Source organism: Aythya ferina (assembly GCF_964211825.1).
Source record: "Aythya ferina genome assembly, chromosome: 3".
NCBI lineage: Eukaryota > Metazoa > Chordata > Aves > Anseriformes > Anatidae > Aythya > Aythya ferina.
Genome location: NC_140298.1, coordinates 94,449,406 through 94,466,007, shown reverse-complemented (window position 1 = coordinate 94,466,007; position 16,602 = coordinate 94,449,406). Strand labels below are relative to the sequence as shown.

General features: G+C 38.2%; 1 protein-coding gene across 2 annotated transcripts in view; it reads left to right on the top strand.

Annotated features, from left to right (window-relative positions):
• Positions 1-16,602, top strand: part of FAM83B (family with sequence similarity 83 member B) — a 56,012-nt gene that overhangs the window by 4,035 nt on the left and 35,375 nt on the right. The window contains exons 1-2 of one of the 2 annotated variants that reach the window (XM_084512630.1): positions 249-348; positions 787-1,290. In XM_084512630.1, the coding sequence (XP_084368756.1) occupies positions 847-1,290 (444 nt within the window). In that variant the 5' untranslated portion in view covers positions 249-348; positions 787-846. Of the gene's footprint in view, positions 1-248; positions 349-786; positions 1,291-16,602 lie in introns of those variants that run through there. The other variant, XM_084512629.1, reaches the window with a different exon arrangement.

Sequence of the window (16,602 nt, the reverse complement as noted above, 5' to 3'; positions counted from 1 at the left end):
TTAAACGAAATAAAAAGATGGTAAGAATGAATTTATAAATCATCAGCAGTAAACAGCTTACTTATTATTAATGTTTAGAAAAAAAAAAAAAAAAAAAAAGGTAAGATTAAAGCAGCCGCTCCTTTTGGCAGAAGGGATGAGCAGGGTGGAAACTAGACATCAGATTGCTGATTCAGAGTTTGATCCCAGATGTGGGAGGAGACATCATTCTGGAGTTCCTCATAACTCCCTGAAATGAGGTAGGCTGGTCCTGCTTGGGAGCAACAAGTGGATTAGATCAGCATGGGAGGACAGATAGATAAGGAGAAGGGCCTGAATGACTGTGGTTTCAAAGAAGGCAGAGAAAAGGTACGTGTTGCATCAAAAATTAGGAAATATAATTGGGTTCTGAGGTGCCTCTCTCAACACTACTCTGTCAGCTATTACAAAGAGTTTTGAAACAGTATCTGTAGTCTTGAATTGAAATATACTCTGGGTATGTATTTCTGTTACTGGTACCTTGTATTATGAGTTCTGCTGTAGCTTTTAGTATAAGAGCTTCACCAAGTCACTTAATATCATATGTGTTTAGTATTGCCTTAAGTAGAAGAAGCTTTTTAACTAGCTCATTAATAGTCATTTGGGAGTGGTCATCCCCAAGGATTTTCTAAACATTTTTAGGTTCTTGGAAGGTGTTATAAAAACTTACGGCAATATTCTCAGCAAAGTATTTTGTATAGTATCTGTGTATGTGTCTCAGATTACTACAAATATTCTGATTGTTGTCTTACTTTCATGTCCTTACAGACATATTTCATCAGCTCACGAATGGAAGTTTAAGAGGCTTTTTACAAAATATATGTGAAAATGGAAACTTCATCTTTGCTGTCATCTCTACATGATGAATGCAGATCAGACAACTACATTGAACCTCATTACAAGGAATGGTACCGAGTAGCAATTGATGCTCTAATTGAAGGAGGTTTAGAAGCCTACAAAGAGTTTCTTTCCAAAGAGAGATGTTCAGAGTTCCTCGCAGATGAGGAAATTGAATATATTTTGAACAATGTTCATAAACTTCCCCAAAACACAGTTTATTCCTCTAACCATGCCATTGATGACACCTCTTCCTCGGGAACCTACTGGCCTATTGAATCAGATGTGGAAGCTCCAAATCTTGACTTAGGTTGGCCCTACCTGATGCCTGGAATTTCTGGTGGCACAAACATTGATCTGCTTTTTCATCCTCCACGAGCACAGCCTTACACCATAAAGGAAACTATTCGCAAGATGATACGAGATGCAAGAAAGGTAAACATGAAAAATACTGTGGGAAAAAAAAGGTAGCAGTAATAATCTAGTAGGTGTCTTATCAAAAGTGTGTTTTTTTTTCTCTTCCAGCAGGAAAAAAAATATCTGGCTGCTAACTATTTAAACTGAAAACTTCTCCCAGGCTGAGATCAGTCCCTTGCTATATCATATGCACCAATGTTATTAACTTCATTTACAAGGGATCAGGGATTAACTAGAGAGATTAATGAAGTGTAATTACCATTTTACTACATTGCTGACCAGTCCATGAGAAATTTGTAGATAATCAGCATACCTTTTCTTTGACCTCACTTGAATATACCTCAGATGACACAATTCTATCCAACTTCAGGATATATCCTAAGGTTTCTCTCTTGTGTCAGTGGGAATGAATATGTACAGTTGGAACATGCATCGGTTTGGTATGCTGGCCTGTTGTTATAAGAAAATAACAACTTTATGTATATGGGACTCATGTACCTTAAGGTTCTCAGCTTTTGTGATTTTGCATGCCAACTGTCATCATGGAAATTAGTCAGGAAAGTATTAGAGAGAGCTGGGAAGAAAAAAAATAGATTTAGGAAACAATGAAATGGGTGTTAACTAGGTTCCTTACCTTCATTTTTGGCTAATGCCTAATTTATAAGAAATTTGAACACTTCTCCAAATGTGCTTGTCTCTGCTTAGGGGCACTTCCATCTTGAGTTTCCTAAGACTCAGACCTGGATGTACAAAGTGTCTCTTACTTCCTAGTGTCAAGTGGGTGTTTTTGTTTTGTTTTGTTTTGTTTTGTTTTGTTTTTAAAACATGTAAGTGTGCAGTTCTGTTTGACTCTGCACCAAATTACCTCACTAAACAGATCTTACAGAGTTTCAGAAGTATTCCTAGCAAGTATGCCACACTCTCCTTTCTTCAGTTTATTTCTGCATATGGGCTGTGTGAGGGTTTAACTCTGTAGGACATCCAGCTCAAGTGCCTCTGTAAACATTATATTGACTTGAGTGTCTGTAAATGGGTGTAATAGAAGTGGACTGACATGGACGTGGAAGGGAAGGACGTCTTTTTATGATGTCTCTTTTCTATTTAGATAAAGTATATAGTTTGTTGCCACAATAGAGTTATCACTAGACCTTCTGTCATGTTCAGTTTACAGCACAGAATTAGTCTGCTCTCATCACAAGGAAGACAGGAATTGCTTTTTCCCCTCTGTGTCCCTTTCTAAATGACAGTTGGTGTTTTCTGGTTTTGGATGTAGTAAAACTTGACTTTTAACCTTGACTTGGCTGGCATACTCTTATCTTTTTCAACGGCAGCTCCTGAGCTATGAATGTATCTATTGTAAGGAAAACAAGGAAAATGGAGTTAACTCCAATGCCAAGGCTAGTTCAGTTCTGTTAGGTCTCAAAATGCCATAAAGAAGTGTTGTTTCCAGTCAATTTTCACTGTTTTTCTGCCTGTTTTGTTTATGTGCAAACCAGGCCCTCTCCAAGGGCTCTGTTGGCTCATGGTACTGTCTTGTTAAACATCATTTTAGGGAATATGACTCCTCTGAATTCAGTTAGGTAAAAAAACTAGGTGTGATTCTTACCTCTTTCTGAAAAAGAAGTTTAATGTATATTACATTAGCCCTCTGATATGCTGTGTCATTTCCACGTTACAAAAAGGATATAATGTATGTGTCACTGTCAAATCTGACAGCTGAAAGGCTTGTTTAGTTGATCAGTAAAACCTCAAGATCAACAACCATAACACTTTTGATACAGTGATATGGGTAAGTTACTTCGGAAGCAGCAATTAAATCTAAAAGACGTAGTCTCTTCTGTCTGCAGATACAAGTGACATGAATAGAAGAGTTTAAAGGATTTCTAACTAAGGTAAAATAAGGCATTTAAAACATGCCTACAGCAGGAAAACACTTTGTAAACAGGCTAACCTACTTCTCCTAAGCCACTTTTAAAAATATAGTTATATTAAACATGGTTCTTTGTTATGTAGCAGTGGAGATGTGTAGTCATATGAGAATATTCAAAGGAAATAGAAAAAGGTCACACATGAAAAAAAGAAACCTGTAAAGAATAAACAAGTTCTTCAGCAAATCACATTAAACCAATAAGCAAAATCTATGGGAATTTCAGCATACTTCTGTGGGAAAAAAAGAGGAGATGGGAGTATTAGTACCACCTAACTTTAAGCACCAAACCTGCGTGCCCGGGTTCAGGCACTGATTTCCCTGGGCTACCCAAGCTTGGTGCAGTGGGAAACCAACTCCTACAAGGGCAAGTCAGAGAATGTTTCTGCACCAATTTGCCCTATGAAAAAAACTATTTGATATGTTTATATGTATATACAAGCCCCAAAATTAATAGATGAGACTGAGCTAGTTGAAACCTAGATTCTTTTGAATATTTGAAGATATACAAGGATAAGATGACATTATTAGTGGACTTACTCTTGACCTCTTTCATGCTTGATGCATCACAGTGTCACTCCTTAAAATGATTATTACATATGTTAATTCTGACCTTAAGAAGACGTTGTAAACAACATTAGGCAACTTGCTGGCTGACAGTGATTTTTTCCTGACTAAAGAGGAAAATCATATGTAAGGCTTTGCTACACTAGGCTGAAAACGGTGATTATGAAAAAGTGTCATAAGAAAATCTCGTCTCGTGTTTCTTAATGTATAAGATGTAGAAATACTATGCATATCACCTTCGTGGTAAGTACAGTCAATATAATAATAGAGGCTTTTTATAGAATAGGGTCAATGTTACTGAATCCTAGAAAATGAGCCACTTCAAGAAGATGAGTCCATGTTTGCAATGTGTGTTTGTGAACATCTAATAGGGGAGCTGTGTCGTACACAGGATGACGTTACATTACAGTGTATGCTACAGCACTTCTGTGGGATAGGCACGCTGTCAGAGTGAGGTTAGCAGAGTGCCTTAGGTCAAACCTAACAAGCCAACAAAATGGGTTTACTGTTGGTGTAACTAGACCTCATCTCCAAATGATACAGCTTGCCAGCCGCCCTCCTCTGTCGACATAACTGGTGTTCATATGAGGAGGCTGTTCGCCATGACTGTGTCAGCTAGGGAAACAGGAGTCTTTTTCAGATGTTAATACAGCCGTGTGGGAAAGAAAAAACAAAACAAAACACTGCAAGGTCTGTCTGACCTTGATGATGGACAGACTTTTGCAAACAAACCGGTAGCCTTATTTCTTGTGTGTTTTGGAGGCTTCTGCCTTTAATCATTGGCAGGTTTCCGGCTTCTCTGAAGCTTGAGGTGTTCCTACAGCCTGACTCATCCCAGCTGGGCTGTCTGAACCACAACTGATAATGTTTAGCAGTTTTTCCTGACAAGATTATTCATCTGGGAAATGGTATCAAGATGATTAGTCATCTGTGTCAGGTTAATGTGAATCTTCCTTCTCTTACTATAAAGTAACGCAGAAATTTCAATAATGAAGTGTTTTTTCCCTGCATGACTTCTCATAAGAGATGCCTCAGAACTGTCAGAGGCTTGTACATGGGTGCAACAAACATCCTGTACTGTCTCTCAGGCGTGATTGACAGGGTGAGGCAGTGGGGAGAGGACAGGACAGAGCAATAAAGGGTCCTTCTGGCTCTGTTTTTCTCCCACTGCATTAACTGGATTCCTCTCTCCACCACTGAGACATTCCTACATAGTTTTAGAGAGAATGCATAGCTCTGAGTCTTTTAGATTGATATCCAAATAAGGATCAGCTCTTCCTGGAGAGAATTCAAACCTGTTTTGTAAAGAACCACGTTGTTTAGACAACCCAAGGGTTACTGCTTTGCAGCACAAGCCAGAAAACACTGAAAGACCTCGCTGACATACTTCTGGGATTTCTGATGGAGTGTTTTAAGTTGCTGGCTATTCAATAAACATGCAACCCAACACTCATTTCATTTTACTAGCAGTCTTAAACCTGGGTTTATAAAATCAGTGATAGTTGTAAGACTTTTTAAAAAGTTATTTGCTAAGAAGGTTAAATGGAAATTTAGATAGTGTATTGCCATTTTAGAAAATCAAAAAAGGCAGACATTTTAGCTGAATTACTCATGGTTGTGCTTTTTAATGGGAGAAATATTTGCAAAACTTGGACCCTTGGGAAAGAATTAAGTTACACTGTAAAGGAGTGTAATTTGCTATTAAGTCTTGCTGGATCCACTGCATGTAGGCCTTTAGTAAGTCACAGAGGACTTTTTTTGAGTTCTCGTGAGAGAGAGCTATTGTACAAAATCTAAGTATGATTTCTGTGTTGTGTTATAGAGCCCCAGCCCAAGTCAAATAAACAAAAACGGTTGACTCATTTTATAACCATATAAAAAGGAAAATGTTTTCTTCTGGTTTCTTTTTTGTTTGTTTGTTTTTCATTTGGTTTGGTTTGGTTTCTTTCAGACAAGAGTGAGAGGTTGTGTATAACAGAAAAAAATGATTATTCACAGTTGATGTCCTTGTTTGATTAGATGTATAAATACAGTAATCATGACCTAGTACTAGGTGCATTCTAGTATGAAAGAAAATCAAGCTCTTTGCATGCCTACATGAAGAGTGATGCCTCTATACAGAAAAAACCTTGTAGAATATGGGTGTGGAAGACTTGTGCAATCATTTCTTACTCTCTCAACAATACTCTTTGCCAGCTATTTTAAATACAATTTGAACAGAGTCTGGAACAATGATAATGAATTATGCTTGTGGCAATGCTTGTCTTAGCTCATTAATTGCAACAGTCCAAGCAGATGAGAGAGGGGCTACAATTTATTGTTCAGAAAAGCTAGAGAAATCTGCTGAATCCAGTGAGAGGACAGTTGACATAGCCATCCTACTCAAAAATGCTCTGTATTCTTTTTAGAGCATCTGATAAATGATGGATATGTTTTTTTTAAGTTCTCAGCTGTAGATGTATAGGCAACATTTTCCCTGCTAAAATATTCTGCCAACAGCAGGTGCTTTTTGATCATGGTTCCGTGGTGAAAGGAACATTCAGCATTTGTTTCTGCTCACCTTCTGTTAAATGGTTTCCCCGTATCTGAAAACCAGCATGGCAGTCACGTGTATAGTTTCCAGGTGAAACACGGTGGTTAGCCTTTGACAGATTTATTAGAGAGAGTGAGGTTGTGTCCCAGCTTTTCTAATCACATAGCACACATGCCATGCATTGCACTAGAACGTGTCAAATTCTTTGTTCTCCTACTATGTGATTTGGTGTCAATTTTTTATCTGCTCATAAGTAACCATGTCAGGTATTTTACCTGCTCGGATTTGCCTTTGGAGTCTTCACCCTTTTTATCTGCTTGTCCTCTTTGCCTCCCACCTTCCCACTCTCTGCGTAAGCATAGTCATGCAAATGACAATACATACAAAGAGAAGAGGCATCCATGGGACACATTCTGTCCTTTGAAGTGACCGTTGGGATTTCATAGGGGAAAAGTGCAAGGACTTAATTATTAAACTGTCCTTAAAATTAAAGGGTGGGGAAATGCTAATTTAATTGCCAACAGGAAATCATTTTAATACGTCCTGAATTTTTAACATACAGCAGAACTTTTTTAAGTTTTCTAGACAAGAAGTAGTTCTTGTCTCAATTTTGAGACATGACAGTTTAGGAGGGAAGGGATGTAAAAGAGCACAAATGAACACCAGGAGGCCTGGGACTTCTGTTAAATGCATTTCTTACACATAGTTCCTCTACACATTATTCCCCCCCTTTTTTCCCTTGGTGGCCCTCCCCATTCAGGAGAAGCATCAAAAGTTAAAGAGCAGACCAAGGCTAGGGCTAGCACAGGGAGGGGGAATCTAACAAAATAGTTTTCATCAGTTGTGGTGTTTTTACTTACAGGCTTCTGTCATATCACAGGTTTACAAGACTATTTAGCAATATTTGACACTTGCATTTTATATTTAAAGGTACCATGGGCTGATGTATGGGTATTGCTATTTTTATGTCACCACTGTGCTAATATGCTATGAAAATATCGGACATCTATCATGAATTTCAAAATGCAATAAAGAAAATTAAAGAACAGATCTTGTAGGCAGTTGTATTTATTAAGGTCTTTCATTCACATATATACAAGAGTTAAACACATACATATGTTTCGTAGGAATATTTTTCATTAAAACCTGTTCTCTCATTGACATAAATCTTTGTCAGGCAAAACAAAAGAGTGCTATTAAAAGGTCATTCACACTTTTTGTGCATTCAGTAAAGTGTTCTTTATCATATTCAGCAATACTTCTGTACTACAATATGCTGAAACAATTGTAAGTAAATATCTTCTATAAATATAAAACCGTTGATTTTGCCCAGGCAAAATGCTTCTGCTAGTGCCCAGCCCAGTGTATTTGCATTTCCCTCCCTCTTTTTCTGGCTTTTAGAAAGAAGACTAATAACGTTGGAAGTACTATTTTTGTTCTTCTGAATTCCTATCCTCAAGAGATCTGAGTTTTCATAATTTTTTTCAGCCAGGGAACAATCTTGCCTGAAGAACTCTAGGCTTAATGACTTCACATTCAGTATTGCCATCGGCCTTTTTAGATCTCTTGCAGACTTAGCATAGCGTTTGATCTCTAATAACTTTCCAACATAGCCAACGATGCTCTGAGGGATGGGGGACACATTTGGGGGCAATTTAAATCTTTAAATTCATTTGTCGTGAATCAGAATTGGGAAACCAAAATATTCTACTACCTATGAATGGGTTTTTAAAGGAGCATATACAGACTCTGCCCCGCTGTAGGAGTATTTGTGTAATACAATACAACAGAAACTACATGGAGTGTGAGAACTGCTGATGTGGAATAAAACAGTCCTGAAGCACAGAAACTTACTATCAGAAGTTCCCATTCTCCTGTTTGGTTGGGGTGGGAGAGAATGCCACTGAGTTATTTGTATTTAGTTCCTTCATATGTCAGACCTGACTACAAGTATATACTTCACTTGTAATTATTTCTGAACAGCTCTCTTGTAGCTGTGCTATTTTCCCCAAGGAGCAGTGCAAGAATTCCAGTGCAGGCACTGATAGTCAAAGTACACTTTAGAATTCACCTCTTCAAGGCAAGTGCAGACCTTGCCAATGATACCAGTGCAATCACTATTTTCCTTTTAGCCTGCTGTTAAATTACATCTGTGACTGTTTCCCAATAAAAAGATACTATTCTGTACAATAAAAGTTATGGTCCTTGTGTTCAAAAAGGTTTTCATTATGCTTGAGATCTCACAGGGCTTTTATACTTAAAAATCCGACCCTGATTTACTTTAGAGAGGGAAGAAGCGAGGGCCACCAGAATAATCAGGGAGTGTAACTGGGGTTGTTACTTCACAGGAGGTTCTACTGACATCCATAAAATGACTCACCTCAGTAGAGCTGTTCAAAATAAATAATTACAAGGTCCACCCAATGATGGCTTGCTTGATCAACAAAGTTAATAATTTTTCAGAATACAGTCCACTGAAGTACTGTATCAGTAAGGCATTTGAATTTACAGTAGTATTATTTACATTATAAATATGTAAGTGGAAGAAACCAAACTAGCTGTCTGTGCTCCTCTGCCTTTGTTTGACATCTTTTCCCATATCCTGGGTGTTTGTTTTCTTAAGCTGTAAACATCATTATGTTTTGCTACAAGTTTGTATATCATTCAGTTCAACTGGTATCTTAGTTGTCCCGATTGGTGCCAGCCCATGGAGAAATGCCACTGCTACAGTATAAACAGTAGGTTCAGAATTTATATGCTCTCCTTTATCCTTAGCCATCAAAGAACATGACCAAAGTGTTTAGAGTTTAGTAGATGAGAATGCTAAGCCACAAAGGCATTGAATTAATATATATCGCAGTTCAAAAAGAGCCAATTATAAACCAAAAGCCTGAGAGTAATATACATTAGCAAACAAAGCAAGTAGGGGCCAGATAACAAATTTTTATTTTCTCGTCTCTCTGGTTTTGGTTGATAAAACATCGTAATCATGCATTTAGTGTTATATTTATGAAAACTGATGTCTGAGGAACATTAGTACTTCTCCAGACATGTTTGCGTCAGTATATGACAGTAGCTTTGTAGTGCTTACTTTACAAAAATATTTTTAAAAGTGTAAAGGTCTTTCTTATCTTCAGATAAAGAGGGTGTTTCTTCAAGACATACCCAGGCTGTTCTCATACCTTAGGTAAGAGCAGATTACCTTAACCAGTTCTGTCTCTTGGTCTGGAGCGCTTGCACTCACTGCCCAGAAGATGTAAGACCTGAGGGAACCAGAACAAATTCCTCAAAACCAGGGTCTACTGTAACCCCTGCCCTCATCAGCGAGGCATGCGGGCACAAAGCTGCCTTCAGAAAACTTCTGTGCTGCGCCTTTTATCCAGGTTTTTTTTTTTGCTAACTGCAGCACCAGATCTCCTCAGGCCTTTTTGCTTCTGCAAGTGATCTGCTGTAAGAGATGAAGCCGTGCGATAGGATAATATGAGAACTTATGCACTGTATCTTAGAGATGAAAAGAGAACTTTGATATCTGCTTCATCCCTTAGCAGTCAGGCTTGAACAGTGGCACTGGATTGTACATTCAGGTGGCCAACTGGGTGTGCCTTCAGTTCAAACAGCAGATATAACATCTTAGCCTTATTTTCATGCTGTTTCCTGGAGCTGCAGGCACTCTTTACCAAGCAGGCTGCACTTCAGCTCAATAAACTTCTTTTATGGGTTGAGCACTAGATAAAGAACCAGACATCGTATTTTAATTCAGGTGAATCTGAGTGGCATTGACCTACAGAAGGTATTGGAGTTAGTGTTTTCCCACTAGGCTTTTAATGCTCAATATGTCAGGTATAAAAATGATGAAATAAGGTGAAAAAAGCTGAAATAAGCAGCACAGAAGGAAACCAGGTAGCTGCTGATTCTCTTAAGGGACCTTCCCAAGAAGTAAGAACATAGCCACCGAAGGGCAACCCTTTTTAAGCCAAGCAGAATTCACTGCTAGTGAAGCGTCCCTCCTGAGCAGTGACCGTGTCAGCCAGCAGCACAAGTGCCAGGGATATATTGCCCGTCACAGCAAGCAGGTTTACAGCCAGCACAACAAACACAATAATAATAACAACAATATCTGAAGCTGTCTACTCTGCTGATAATTCCTTGGCACTACCTAATAGTAGATTAGCACAGGCACAGAATAATTGCCTGGAAAGTCGCTGTCAAGGTTGTGGATTTGGTTGTTGTTGTTGAGTTTTTGTTTTGTTTTGTTTTAATAATAGACAGTATAAGTGATTGCACAAGGACTATTTGGTAGGGTTCTGTAACCTGTCTTTGCTGGAAGGGGAAAAAATATCAGCTGTTCATTGGATCCAGCTCTTCCATATGTGCTGATAGAAATCTACAGAAAGTTGCTTTAAAACATAAAGAAACTGTATTATTTTGCTCAGAGGAAGTTCTTCTGAAATGAGGAAAATGAACATGGAGATGAAATTGGGAATTATGACTGATTCTTATATTTGTTTATTTATTTTCTGTCACTTTGTTTCACCTCTTAGCACTATGTGATCACCAGGCTGACAGTGTATGTGAATGACTGGAATTAATAATGCTGAAATAGTTATTTTTGCAGTAATATCAGTATTTTGTTTGTGAGTTCTAGGCTGACTGAATTTCAGTGACAGTCACTTGAACCAGAAATCATATTAACCAGATGATTTGATTCCTTATGCATAAGTTAAATTTCATGGTGGAGGTGCAGCCCTGACCTGAAGTGCTATGAGGAAGGACTGCAGTCTCCTGACCTAGGAATTTTGTCCCGAGTAGGGGCTTGGTACTTCTGACTTGAAGTTCAGGGGAATTAAACAGTGCCTTTGCAATGGGCTCTTGAGAGCCCAAGAAGCTCTTCTTTGTAAACTTCAGTCTCGCTGAGTCAGGGCTCTGAGTGCATTTTGCTGGGAAAAAAAAAAAAAGGAAAGAAAAGATGTGCAGTTTTGGGGGCTCAAAGAAAGAGATCTCTGTTAGTCTGGAGGCCGTCCTCTCAGAAACCAGTGCAATAGCTAAATGCAGTTTGGACCTCCCAGGGGACCATAACTCTCTGAAGCAATCACCCAGGGTGAAAATGCTGGCAGCTTGGGGTTGCTTAAGTCTATCTGTGCGGAAGGAAGGGGACAGCTTGAGATGAATGCAGATGGGCCAATGTTTGGTTCAGCTGGGCTCTGTTCCACTCTGTCACACCTTGATCAGCAGTGACTCTGTGAGAGTCAGTATCAAAGGGAAGGCAGTAAGGCATGCATTCAGGGAGGTTAAGATTGGACATTTGGAAGAATTTCTTCATGGAAAGGGTAGTCAAGCATTGGAACAGGCAGCCCAGGGCAGTGGTGGAGTCCCCAGCCCTGGAGGTATTTAAGAGATGTGTGGATGTGGCACTAGGGGACAGGGTTTAGTGATGTGACTCAGGAGTTCACATTAAGGGTTGGACTTGGTGATCTCAAAGGTCCTCTCCAACCTAGATGGTTCTGTGATTCTATGACTGTTCTATGTGTACAGCTTCTGTAAAATGCAGGCGTTTCTGCTCTCATCATCTGAAATGACTGTGCTTACAGTATGATAGGAAACCTATAAATTTTGTTTTTATTCCCCTCCCTCTTTGCCCCCAACTCCAGCTCTTCCTACCAGACAACCCTCTCTTCTCTGCCTTTTTTCCTTTCATCATGCACCTCAGCCAGAGGTGAGCGTTCACTGCCTGCTCCAGGTACTTTTGTCATCTTGCTCAAATGCAGTTCCAGGTGTGAAATCTGGGAATTTTAAGCTCCCTCCTAAATCACAAAAGAAATGTGTGTGCCTTTGAGGATGCAAGCCTGCAAACCTGAAGCAAGTACTTGTGGTACATGGTTTCTTTCCCCCATCCCTTATCTGCCCTGATTAGTCAAATCACTTGATTTTATTGGCAGGTGTCAGATAATTTATTATCAGTCATAGATCTAAAAAAATAAGCACTAGAGTAGACATTTTCTGTATAGGACCATCTTATTTGTCCTTTGTTTTATTTAGCAATAAATTAAGATTTTAAATGTTATTTTTGATTATTTATTTTTTTTGGGGGGGGAGGTACAATGGTGAAGTTTAGAGATTGAGCACTTGTGTGTCAGAAATTGCAATAGACTCATTATAAAAATGAATTGTATATGCAATTTGTTTCATTTTGTCAAGCAATACATCTAATAAAACTTGAAAAGAAATTTTATAGGCGTTTAGTAAAGGGCAAAGAGAGAAAAATAATACTTGCTCAAAGAAGACACTTTTTTTTCTTGAAGCAAAATTAGATTCCTAATCCTGAAAGGTTTTAAATACTTCAACTTATGTACATGAGAATTTCCACTAACTTAATACGCTTATGTGTTTGCAGGATTGATGCCTATGGATCTGGCTATATATCATTAAGATCTGGATTTTATATATTTAAATAATCATCTTCTATTAAATTGTGCCACAAGTACATTTGTAATACAAAATGAACATGCATCTTTAGTTGATTTTGACTCTGAACAATTAAAAACAGTAGCACTTCTCCAAGCGAACAGCCTTCCTTTTTTAATTCTAAATAATATCTGAATATCTGAAACCCAAAGAAGGCATGGAAACTGGTAGAAGGTCTTCCCTTCCCAAAGTGCTGTTGCACCACCCAGTTCTCCTTTACTGATCCAGGCATGCGTGCACATGCACATGTGCCACAGAGTCTAACCCAAGGGAATGGACGCACACATGAATGTTGCAGAAGGGAAAAAAAAATCAGTTCTAAGAGCAAGACTAATTTCTCGTGTTGATGCAGAAAGAGCAAAAATAAGTTTTGCCCATGTAGAATGCTTATCAAAAATATTTTTTTTTTCCTCTAACTTCGTATGAGTGGCCTGAATTGAAACGATTGAGTTCTCTGCCAGCAAGCCTTAAGAGTTTGTGCTTGGGAAGGAAGCTTCATTATCTTCTGCCACATTGCACATACTTGCTTAGCTCATTCACAGTGCGAGGAAAATTCCTTACCAGAGTTTCTCAATTTGTACTCTGACGCTTTTGAAGTGATTGCAAAATAGATATTTAGAACACACGTACTTTTTCATGCATGCTGACATGCAAGCAAGCAACAAGAAAGAAAATTCAGTAAGAAGTGAATATCTGGAATCTAGCTGTTATTATAGAACTGTCTAAAATATATTGTTTTTATTTTAAAATGCCGCATATTCTTAAATATTTATCAAAACACCTTGAGAAATACTTTCATGGCCAATTATGACGCTATGCTGATATGAAATGGTGTGCACACAGATAGACATATTTATTGTGAATTTTGTTAGTGTTATTTCAAAAACTCCTAGAGATCAGAATTTCGTACTCTGATAAATTCCATGGAGAGACATTGTTTATACTATTTGAGGAGGTGACTTGCTACATTTAATTATACGAAGTAGCCCCTCTTGAGATATAAAGTAAAAGGAGAAAGCATTTCAGTTCAATACTCACTAGTTCATAGCGCAGCTGTCTGTGTTGAAGGTAGTAGACCACACTTAACAAAAATACAGATACTTTGAAAACAAAAAAAAAGCTTTAATTTCTGGAATTTGTAATAATAGTACTTAAGTACAGAAATTGAAGTTACTAATCTGAGTAGGATAGTAGGATTCCAGGCAGGAATTAGGTGATGATCTCTAACAGGCTTTTTTTTTTTTTTTTTTTTTTCCCCCAAAAATGTAATTATTTTTAAAAGAACACAAAAATCTAGGTGTTTGTTTATTTTTGATTTACAGCAAAGTGCATTGACTGAAATGTTCTAGCAGCACAATTGTATAGCATTGCATGGTATGATATTATTGTGCTGAATAAACAATAAAAAGTTGCAGTGTTTTTATTCCAAATAGAGAAATCTCCTGGCCTTGTTTTAAAGACATTCAGAAGTAACAATAACATTCTGATTGGTACATTTCATTTTACACTGGTTTTCACACAGACATTCTAGTTTTAAAAACCAAAAAGGAGCTTACTCAAAACAGCTTGAAAACACAGTTTGTGTGGGATCCATGGAGTCTGTGTACAAAAAGAATGGATCTAGGTTTAAGCATAAAAAGCATGTCTTGCTCAACAGCTCTGAATGCTTGACTGGTCTTGGCTGAATATATGTCACAGGGTTTAGGGAAAAAAAAATCCCCGATATGACAAAAAAGTACAAAAACCTCTTGGCAATGCCTGTTGGGAGTATTGCTGTCCTAACAGTGGAGATGTTACTGATAATTGCACTAAATATTTTCCTCTTTGAAAATTTGGAAATTATGCATGAATGGAATTTGATTTTTTTCTCTAGTGAGGAGGATTTCAGAAATATGGAAATTTTGGTAACATATAAAATAAAAGTCCTCTAATAGGATGGATTTTTTTCTGAATTACTCTTCTCTTGAGTTCTATAGTGCTGAGTTCCAGTAAAAATACTGAATTATATTTTTGTATGATACATTTTTCAATATATATATACTTTTTCAATAGCTATGAATAAAGTCCATAGCTATTGGGATGTAAGTAAGAGGCATTGATCTGTTCTGGTTTTGTTCTTAAATTGCTTTGCTGTGGCTGTGGAAGGGGTTTTAGTCTGAAACACTAAAACATAAAGCAAACTGCTTGGTTAATCTTGTGACTACAGAAATCTGTTTACCTGTAAACAGAGGGGAAAAAAGTGCCTTTAAATAATTTTCAAAAGACCTGTGTAAACAGGTTATATAATATTTGTATAAATGAATATGCACACACACACTCTGGAATTTGAAAAGCTGCCTATCAGCCGCTACCGAAACAAGCAGAGCACCACACAGGCTGAAACGTGGAATGCTTGGGAATATGACGTAGGTGAAAATTCTTGCATGGTAATTATTAACATGTTTAACTAAATTAATGCATTATGAAAACTGACAATGGCACGTCACTTAGGACATTTTAATTTCAAAGCCCTGGCTGGGTCCTGCAGGTCAGCAGGCTGTCTGGGGGGGAGGTTTCAATATTAAAAAAAAAAAAAAAAACATACCTTATTTTTCCTTCTTTTCTCAAATTTGCTAAAAACCACAGAACCAACAAAATCTCATATTACATATTCCAGTTGTTTTCATGTTGCAAGGCATTCCTCAGTGTTTTGGAGGATCATCCATTTGCATTATTTGCTGGCTTGCTCGCTCTCAGGCATGTTTTTGGGTGCTTTGTGACTGGGATTTTGAGGGCAATGAATCTTCTGCCCTGCATTCAGTAAACTTGCTGTGTTTCAGTCGTTCCTCACCAAATCCCAGCAGCAAGGCTTTAATTTTGAGCTTGTTCTTGAAGCCACAGTCTCCCCTGCTAGACTAGTCATGATTCTGATATTTTAATTATATTTTTTGTATGCAAGTCATTCTTAGTTACTTTTTGATTGCAGGCAGCTGTTTGTACCATGTTTGTGTGTCCTCTCCTTGGGCTCTGTCATTGCTTTTAATTTCAGGTATAATTTTCTAATCAATTTTATTGGAAGCTGTTTTGGAAAATAACTGTGCAAACATACTCCTCTAATCGATATTTGTATCCTTTAAAATCTCATACTATGTTATGTGTTCTTGATGCCCTCCCTGTTCATCTCTGCAGCCACTTCCAGTTCACAAAATCAGCTGAGGTTGATAAAACGAACAGATTCATGGGTTTTGATGCCAGAAGGGACCATTATGATAATGAAATCTGACTTCAGGCTTAACGGAGGCCTAACACTATTGCATCTTCAAAGAGCTGATGCTAAGAATAAATTTGACCTCAGAACACTTGGGCACTGGCCTTGCAGTCAGCACTGGGAAACTAATCCATAACTGTTCAGGAGATCGGGTACTCTGTACTATCCCTGTTCTCTAAATTATGGAATTTGCTTGAAGAAACCCATTTTGCAAGTCTGGGCCAGCCCTGCCTGAGCTTTGTGCTTGCATATCACATCACTCTGACATGACAGTGAGCCAAAGGAGAAGGTGCAGAGAATTGCAAATGCAAGACTGGAGGGTGAGGCGAGGCTTAGGCTGCTGTGTAGCTGCAGGGATCACATTCAGAGGGACTTCAGGATGCTCAGCGTCTCTGTAAACATAGGCCATTAGCTTCTGAGGACTTGTTCACATGGCACAGTAAAGTACAGTGAGGAGATTGACAAGAAGCAGGGCGTTTTCGCCTTCCCAGAGCATCATGTTAGCGTGACTAGACTGTTTCCAGTAACAAAACTAATTAGTCACAGGCTGACTCAGATGGCCCTGTGCAGGACAGCAGTGTGACACGCACACAC